The 9,835-nt window shown below is 41.2% G+C and overlaps 1 protein-coding gene across 2 annotated transcripts; it reads left to right on the top strand.

Annotated features, from left to right (window-relative positions):
* The first annotated feature begins 5,100 nt into the window (after positions 1 to 5,100).
* LOC148098914 (extracellular calcium-sensing receptor-like) lies at positions 5,101 to 8,763 on the top strand. 2 transcript variants are annotated; one of them, XM_087851570.1, is made up of 8 exons: positions 5,101 to 5,240; positions 5,587 to 5,881; positions 5,990 to 6,279; positions 6,411 to 6,706; positions 6,848 to 7,041; positions 7,308 to 7,529; positions 7,634 to 7,757; positions 7,859 to 8,763. In XM_087851570.1, exons 1-8 carry the CDS (start codon positions 5,134 to 5,136, stop codon positions 8,761 to 8,763), a joined length of 2,433 nt encoding a protein of 810 aa, XP_087707696.1. In that variant the 5' UTR covers positions 5,101 to 5,133. The 2 variants fall into 2 exon arrangements, with proteins under 2 accessions (XP_087707696.1, XP_087707695.1); XM_087851569.1 differs by lacking the exon at positions 5,101 to 5,240 and having other exon boundaries at positions 5,621 to 5,881; positions 6,833 to 7,041.
* Positions 8,764 to 9,835: the final 1,072 nt, after the last annotated feature.

Below are 9,835 nucleotides of genomic sequence, written 5' to 3'. Positions count from 1 at the left end.
CCAGCTGGCATTCTGGGCACGACGCACACCAGCAGCGCACGTCGGCCCAAATGTCCAGCCAATAGAATCAGGCCATTATGCACTCCAGAGTTTTCTCACCACCCAAATGCCCTGCCATGGGGTTCGAATGAGCCGCCTGGAAAATCGTTTCCCGGAGGCTTTGTGGCACCAACAACTGTGTGCGGATCTCATTAGTGTGAGTGTCGCGGCTCAATCAATACAGCCGATCGTTCCGCAATTGGAAATGAGGGTAAGTCCGAGTAGCGTCAGGGCGCACCAAGCGACCATCAATATCCATCACTTGGTCATAGGCTGAGCGTAGGGTGTTGTCCCGAGACTGCTGGAACACCTGCCCCACCTCCATGAGCGGACAGTCTCGGCGCAAGTGCCCCAGTGACACATATTTCCATGCAGCGGAAGGTACGGGTTCCTGGGGCTCCACCCCGCTGCCTGCTCCGTTCCAACAGGGCCTCCGTCCCTCCGCTGTGTCGCCGTCACCGGTGGCCTGGGTGGCGGAGTATGGCTGCCCCGCCGTGGCTCCTCGCGGCCAGGCTCCGTCAGACCCGCCGGGCGGTGGCAGCTGACCCAACGAGCCGTCGCCTCCGGCAGGCCCGGGTCACAGCCGCATCCTCCAACTGCCGTGCCCATGCAAACAGCCCCTCCCATCATCCTGCTGGCCTGGAATCGGCGGCGGTAATCCTCCGGGGAGAGGCCCAAATGGTCCAGCACCGCCCGGCACACTCTGACCCCACACACACACACACACACACACACACAGGCAAGGTACTCTTTGTTTGTATGTAGACGTCGTATGTTAATGAACCTATGCATATTCATGTAACCTCAATAAAAGAGCAGTGTTACGGGGGAGCGGACGAGAGCAACTGGGGTCAAGCGAAGGAACGGCGTTTGTCCGGTTCTCTCCCGTGCACGAGAAACATGAAGAACTTTGCCTACTTCGTGTCTTGCTTTGCTGTGTAATTATACTGTCTTCAACGTTCCAGCGAATAGGTTCAAGCTACATGTCCATCATCATTTGGCCCAAGATCTGCAGCGGTTGGGCGGGCGGTTGGGCGGGCGGCTGTGTGGGCGGCGGCGCCGCCGGGGGAGCAGGAGCAGCCGGCTGGGGACCGGACATCGCGCCAGGGTTTCGGCACCAGTGTAACGTTGGACCCGATAAACATACGCTGGAGCAAATATGATGACAGCAGAACTTTTTATTTGACACTGTGGTTTTTGTATTGTTCACTGGGACACAGACACTCCCGCTCTCTCTGCTGTCACGTCCGCTCTTCCTTTCCTCCGACTGTCACTGCCAACATATAAAGAGACACAATCACTGTCAGATCCCAGCACACCTGTTCACCCCGCCCCTGCGCTGCCCCGGGAGCTCACTGCATCACCCCTCCTCTGCAGCTGGCCAGAGACCACACCCACGCCACAAGGTTCATGTGAGTATTTAATGTACGGCTCAGCTCTGCTGAATTTCTGAGTTTCTAGAGCAGACACAGAGCTTATGTCAAAACAGGCTTCAGGCGCCATTTTAGTGACTTTAACAATATTATAATTCGGTCTACCTGACATTACGTTATGTACGCAGCACACAACTGAACCACATATTTTAGAGGCCAAAGGTTCATATTAGTTGGGAGCAACTTCACTTAATCATAACATTGTTTTTTTTTTGGAAAACAGTTCTGTATACCGATACTAAATTGCGTTAGCGTCAATGGCTAACATTGCTAACCATTATTGTTAGTGTAACCGGTGTGATTCTGCGTTGTGTCTGATAAAAAAGGTAAAAAAAAGAAAGAAAGAACTCCAAGTAAATAATTTGCCCACTCCAGCTCCTACGACCAAATACAAACAGTGGGGAAGAGGGTTAGCTCAACCCACCACAACTTCCAAGCTAGCAAGGAGTATATATTCATGCTAGCATTTATGGCGCCTAAAACACATTTATGATACACACATACTACACACTTATAACATCTAACAAAAACAGGCTTAATAATGACAATAATTGAATTAAAATCGCAATCAGAAACATCAGGGTGGCTAAATATGAATTATATGTGTGTTTTAAGGTGTTGGAAAGAAATGACACCCACCTCTCCCACAGGGGAATTGTAGAACAGGGGAGAGGCAAAAGGGGTACACTGTATTTATAGGATTGCACCAAAGAAGAAGAAGAAAAGAATAAGGAGGGGCTCTAACTGATAATGAACATAACTACAGGCTTGGAGGTCCTAAAAGTCAGGTATAAAAGGAGCAGTTTGGGGGTTTAGAACACATTTTGTGTAATTATAACAATGTGATTTATGACCTTGTTATATTAGCACAACATTAACAGCAAGCTACAATGACGAGTAACAAAAACAAAACAGTAAAAACGTTTTAATGAAAATATTTGACCTTTTCCTACAGTCCCAGAATCCAGAGCTTCAAAGATCAGCAGGTACTGAAGACTGTTATCCGTTTCACTGTCACTGGTCGTGAGAAAGTGTTTTTTCCCTTAGAAAGTTCAAGGCCCGCCACTCGCGCAATCTGTCTGCGCATGCGCATCCCAATGACTGACCCCCTCCATCCGCTCCCGAGAGGTTGCCATAGTATGACGTGTTCTAACATCACTCGCTCTCTCTCTCTCCCTGTCATTTGGCTCGAAACACAAATTGCTCAGTGATGAACACCCCCCCCCCCCCCCACACACACACACACACACACCCCCAGAGACTGGTTCTGCTGGAGGTTTCTTCCTGTTAAAAAGGAGCCTCTCCTTCACACTGTTGCCAGAGTGGGCTTGCTTAGAGAGGGGGTCATCTGCTTGTTTGGGTCTTTTCAGGGTTTTTTTGTATTATTGTAGGGTCTTTACCTTACAATATAAATGTAATGTAATGTAATGTAATGAATTGAACTGAACTGAACTGAACTGAACTGAACTGAACTGAACTGAACTGAATTGAATTGAAATGAATTGAATGGGCTGGAGACTGCTTGCTTAGTGTCTCAGACCTGGAGGAAAAAAAGTCAAAATGAACTAATACTGAGTATGACATATCTATCATCCTCATTCAGAGTTTCTTTCTGACTTCTCTAATGGTAAGCTCTGTATCCAGGCTGACAAATAGCAAAAGTTCTGTTGAAACAAATAATCTTTTAATGTTTTCTTGAAAAAAAAGTATGAATTATTTTGCAAATAGAATTTTAAGAATTAGTGAAACAGATTTTTTTAACAATCTCACAGGTTTATAATTATGTACAGCAAACAGATTTTCTCTCTTGAACTCCCTCCCCAACCGTGCCTCCAGGGTAAGGCTCCAGTAACACTGTGCTACTGAACTGCTTCCTCTCACCTCGGACCATTTTGCCTTGGAAGACCCTACCAGGGGGAGATAAAGCTCCCTGACAACATAGCCACTGGGATCACTGGAAACTATAAACCAGTCCACCACAATAAGGTGCCAATTCACTGAGATGTTTCTGGCAGGGCACAACCCAAAGAAACGGCATAGCCTGGTCTCCTGTAGGCCCACCAACACCAAAGTGTCTCTTCATTAATTACTTTTTCATTTACTATGTACTTACACATTGCATTTAATCATTACTTAGTATTGGTCCCTGGCTGACAGTTTGTTTTTTGTCCTGCCTTCCTCCCATCACAGATGTTTTCCCTTCCCTGAACATAGCTCTGTCAGTTTTCTTTCTAGTAAAAAGGAGTTTTCACTCCCTGCTCTTTTAAATTGCTTGCTCATAGAGTGTTATTTTATTGTTGTTATTATTGTTTTTTTTTTATTGTAGAGTCTTTACCTCACTATATAAAGTGCCTTAAGGTAACTGCTGGTGCTATATGAATAAAATTGAATTGAATTGAATTAAGTTTGGTTTATTAGGTTATTAACACGGAAAACTGAAACAGGCAATTTTCCATTTAATACTCCCGATTCTTATTATCAAACATGTAATAACAAATGTGATTACACATGAACTACCAAATTTGGTAACAAGCTTTATCATTGGTGGGATTGTTGGAAAGCAACAATTCTAGTATAATTATTGCTTTGGTTATTCTGTTTCTTCTTCTTCTTAATAATAATAATAATAATAATAATAATAATAATAATATCATTTGCCAGCTAGCCAGTCTCACACAGTTTGTTTTAGGCAGGCCATTCACACCTCGAAATAATCAGCTTGATCATGTGCTACATGATTCAATTCAGAACAACACAACCACAGCACAAAGTAGCGGACAAGTAGAAGTCGCATCCATACACAATGGACTCCAGTCTCACACAATGCAATACAGAGTCTGGGATTTAAGGAGGCTCCTGCACTGTTTGGGTAGCATTTACTCCCTATTGTTGTGATACAAACTCCAGTAATAAAATGAGGTTACTACTAGATTACTGTCACTAATTTGAAAAAAAAAACTTCCAAATGCTATACAGATGTTATGATATTATAGCATATAGATTATCATATTGTTACCAAAATTACTCAAATAAAAATACTATAACTATAATATATAAAATATAAAATTTTTGCCTCATAGGCATTGTTATTTTACTTGCCATTCATGACCACTATTTATTATTTCACTAATTAAATTTCAGTTTCTTTAAATCTAAAAATCCATAGTTGATACTGCGCTAATAAATTGTAATTTTTTTTATTATTTTCTCCTTTCTTAAAAATTAATACCCCACAAATTAGTACTAATTTGTAATATAAAATCCAGCTGAAAATATTTTACAAGAAGAGAACACAGACATGGAAACACTGTAGAGGTTACACTCAAGACTTGATCAACCACCACTGGATAGGGGCACGCCCTCTTGAAGAAAACAAAAAAGAAAAAGAAAACAGCCTTTGTCAAAATACCTATATAAACCAGTGAAAACTCTCTTACACTCATATACAAACCACTGACATCAGGCAGGGATGGAGAAAGCAGGTCTTATAATTGGTCTGATATTAGCGGTGTATTTTTTTCAGCTGAACTCAGTTATCGTGTTGGCTGTGTGCCTAGATTGTCTGAATCATAGGAATAGGTTTACAGCAGCTCATGCTGGTACACTGGTTTCATCTGTGAACTGTAAGCTCCAGGGTAGCACTCGTCTGCCAGCATTCTCAATGGATGGAGATTTTATTATTGGGGGATCGTTCTCCCTTCATGCCTACATGGATACATTTTATAACAACTACTCTAGCATCCCGAAGCCTGTGAAATGCAAAGGGAGGTCAGTAACAGTGAGATATGTGTGATAACAACATGTTGGATTGTATAATGGGGGATTAAAGTTGACATGTATTGTGTTTAAAGGTGCTGAATTATCTCTGTGTCGCACAAAAACAAATGTAAAGCAATAATGCTGAATAATTTGCATTTTTTCATTTAATTTTAAGTTTTATTCTAGTTTTAAAAGCTTCACAAATTAAAGTGTGTTAAGCAACAGTTTCATAAGTGTCAACCCAGAAAACAAAAGATAAATTCCAGTAGATATCTGACAGTGGTTCAATCCTCCAAAATGTCCTTCATATGTAGCCTTGTAGCCTTAATTCTAACACTTGCTTGATTGTCTGCAGCATTGACACCCGTGGGCTGCACTTCTCACGTGCAATGATCTTTGCCATAGACGAGATTAATAACAACACAGACCTGCTACCTGGAATCAAGCTTGGATACCAGATCTATGATTCATGTGCATTAGTGCCTGTTGCAGTGCATGTGGCATTTCAGTTTTTAAATAGCTTCGACCCTGTGTTTTCCACTGGTAACAATTGTTCTCAGTCTGGTATGGTGATGGCTGTTGTCGGGGACTCTGGGTCTACACCATCCATCAGCATTTCACGTCTCATAAGTCCCTTTAACATTCCTCAAGTATGTATTTTTTTTTAATTTTTGCACATTTTAATGAAAATTTACATCTCCATAAAATTTGAATGCACATTTATTTAAAGAGTAGCACTGTTTTTTGTTTTGTTTTAGGTTAGCCACTTTGCCACATGTGCTTGCTTGTCTGACAAGCAGCAGTACCCAAATTTCTTCAGAACAATTCCCAGTGACCAGTTTCAAGCTGAATCACTAGCCAAGCTGGTAAAACACTTTGGCTGGAATTGGATAGGTGCTGTTCGGTCGGATTCGGATTATGGAAATAATGGCATGGCTTCTTTTCTCCAAGCAGCACAGAAAGAGGGGATCTGTGTGGAATACTCTGTATCTTTCTATCGGACAGACCCACAGAGCAGAATTCAGAGAGTGGCAGATGTTATCCGCAGGTTTCTATATCACACATATAACATGTGGATTATTGTATGTGTTGAAATTAGGTTCCTTTTTTAAGTAATATTTCATGTCATATCATGAGACAGTCAAAAAATGTTTTTAATGCTTTATGTTGTATCTCAAGGTCTAAAGCTTTAGTTGTTGTGGCATTTGCATCTTTTGGAGACATGAAGATCCTGTTGGAGGAGCTTTCACGTGAGCCTTCCCCAACTCGCCAGTGGATAGGCAGTGAGTCATGGGTAACCAACACAGAATTAACGAGGTACAGTTTCTGTGCTGGGGCCATTGGATTTGGTATTCCGAAGTCTGCAATCCCAGGTCTCAGAGAATTCCTGCTGAATCTCTCTTTCTCTGAAGTGGCTGCTTCGTCAGTGCTCACTGAGTTTTGGGAGGATGCATTCAACTGTAGACTGAAAAAAAGTACGAAAGTTTTCTTGATTACAGAAAAACATCTAATTTGTCAGATTTATCAAAATAAAATGTATGAAATCTAGATCAAAGTTCAGTGGTGAAAAGATATGTTTATGTTTGTTCATTTTTCTGTAGGTGCTGCTACTGTAGAGAAGAAAGTTTGTGATGGAAATGAAGACATACAGAATCTCCAAAGCCAATACACTGACACGTCTCAGCTCAGAATCACTAACATGGTGTACAAGGCTGTGTATGCAATAGCACATGCCATTCATAATGCAGTGTGTCATGGAAAAAATGTCACAACTCAGTGTGACAAACTAACCAAGTTAGAGCCCAAACAGGTAAGATTAAACGTATATGTTAATGTCATTGTCTTTTATTATTTCTGATCTCACATGGATGACATGCAATATTACTATTAATTTCTATAATATCAAACTTTTTTATTGCTCAAGTTAGAGCCCAAACAGGTAAGATTAAACAAAGGCCATTTTCCTTCATTATGTCTGATCTTACATGGATGAAGTGCGGTATTGTCATACATTTTTTAAATTTTAAACATTTTTCTTTCTTTCCCCTCCCTTTCTGTCTTAACTCATCCTTTCAGGTTTTAACTGAACTGAAGAAAGTAAATTTTTCCCAAAATGGTTATGATGTGTCTTTTAATGCTAATGGGGATCCTGTGGCTATCTATGAGCTGGTAAACTGGCAAAACCACGAGAGTGGCAACACTGAGATAGTAACTGTAGGACTGTATGATGCGTCACTACCAGTGGGCAAGGAGTTTAGAATTAGCAGACACATAACCTGGATGGAAGATAGCACAAAAGTAATGAGTCAAGAATCTATATAATTAAATTCAATGAGTATGAAATCCTTATAGCTGTGCAGAAAATATTTACATCTATTACACTTCCTTTATGTCTTTGACAGGTGCCAGTGTCAGTGTGCACTGACAGTTGTCCTCCAGGAACTCGTAAAGTACTACAGAAAGGAAAACCCATCTGCTGCTATGATTGTATACTGTGTCCTGAGGGAGAGATTAATAATATTACAGGTAAAACTGAATGTGGATCATTATCAATATCTGTGAAATTGAATAAAATAGAAAAAAAATCTCTCTTTTTCTTTTAAAAAATATGTATTTCTTTTATTTAGATTCAGCTGACTGTTTACCCTGCCACAAAGAGTTCTGGCCTAACTCAAAGAGAGACACTTGTATCCCTAAGCCTGTAGAGTTTCTTTCATTTCAAGACATCCTAGGAATCATCCTGGCCACATTCTCAGTTCTGGGTGCCTTACTGGCCCTTATCACCGCAGGTGTATTCTTTTATCACAGGACATCTCCAATTGTCCGAGCCAACAACTCTGAGCTGAGCTTCCTGCTGCTCATCTCTCTCACTCTGTGTTTTTTATGTTCATTAACTTTCATTGGAGCACCATCTGAGTGGTCCTGCATGCTGCGCCACACTGCATTTGGGATCACCTTTGTACTCTGTATCTCCTGTGTACTTGGGAAAACTATAGTGGTTTTAATGGCTTTTAAAGCGACACTTCCAGGTAGTAATGTGATAAAATGGTTTGGTCCTCCACAACAAAGAATGACTGTTATGTCTTTCACCTTTATTCAGGTTTTAATATGTACTATTTGGTTGGTAGTGAGCCCTCCCTTTGCAATAAAAAATCTAACCACATACAAGGAGAAAATCATCCTGGAATGTGCATTAGGCTCTGCTGTAGGCTTCTGGGTTGTGCTCGGTTATATAGGCCTGCTTGCTGCCTTTTGCTTTGTTTTAGCTGTTTTAGCTCGCAAATTACCTGATAATTTCAATGAAGCTAAGCTTATCACCTTCAGCATGCTGATATTTTGTGCAGTGTGGATCACTTTTATCCCAGCATATGTCAGCTCTCCTGGAAAATTTACAGTGGTTGTGGAAATTTTTGCTATTCTGGCCTCCAGCTTTGGATTAATGCTGTGTATATTTGCCCCAAAGTGTTTTATCATATTGTTTAAACCTGAGAAGAACACCAAAAAATATTTAATGAGCAAAAATCAGTCATAGTATACTAATAATTTAAAAATTGTTAATATTGCAATTGTGAACTGAAATTGTGCTTTTTGTACTTACATGCCAATAGTTAAATTATTTATTATTCATATGTGTAACTCTTTAATATGTAAATGTTTTATTGTGATTTAAGCACATAAATAAATGATGGTAATGGTGGTAATACATTATTTATTTATAGGCGCCTTTAAAGACCCTCAAGGTCCCCTTAATTAGTACAATAAAAACACAAGTTAAATGAAAAATAAAAAAACAAGTATGAAAGTAAACACAGTAAAAAATCGACTAAGATGGAATCATGATGTAGGGTATGCAGTTTTAAATAGATGAGTTTTAAGACGTGATTTAAGAGTGGAGAGAGCGTTTGTAGTCCGGAGATCTGATGGAAGTGCTTTCCAAAGTCTCGGGCCAGAACAACTAAAGGCTCTGAGTAGTCAGGAGAGCAGGTGGAACAGACAAAAGGGAAGCTGAAGAAGACTGCAGTGTACAAGGGGGTGAGTATGTATGGAGAAGATCAGACAAATTTGGGGGAGCGAGGTCATGCAGTCGTGAGTTCTCAGAATCGGCTCTCTGAGCAAAAGAATGACAACACCACGGAGCGCAAGTTTGATACCATCATGGGGAAGCTCGCGGTTCTCCAACGGGATATTGAGAGACCAGTGTCAGAGTGTTAAAGAACAGCTTTGAAATTCTGATGATTTGTTGCAAAAGAAAAATTACCATCATAATCTGGATACCCCTTCGGCGCCAGCTGTGGGCTCAAGGCTGGAGCCAAACAAAAACTCCCTGATAACGACTGTGTTGAGTCTGTTCCTTCCCATTCCATACAAGGACACCTGGGTTGGCTGGAAGACTGTTTACTTAGCCTGGCAGGACAAAGGACACTGTCTCAGCTGAACTATGGACACGCACATACATACATATACTGATACTGATAAGCACTCACTGACGCATCACCCTCCTCCCCGGATCCAACGCCACCTCCAACGCTTACCTACCCTCTGATGTGGACATCGGGTCAGCTGGAGGCGCAGTCAAAGATTGCAGCAGTCCCAGATCAGATGTA

This window comes from Neolamprologus brichardi, chromosome 14 (genome assembly GCF_056152115.1).
Source record: "Neolamprologus brichardi isolate AB-2024 chromosome 14, ASM5615211v1, whole genome shotgun sequence".
Taxonomy (NCBI): domain Eukaryota; kingdom Metazoa; phylum Chordata; class Actinopteri; order Cichliformes; family Cichlidae; genus Neolamprologus; species Neolamprologus brichardi.
This window is presented reverse-complemented; position numbering and strand designations above follow the sequence as displayed.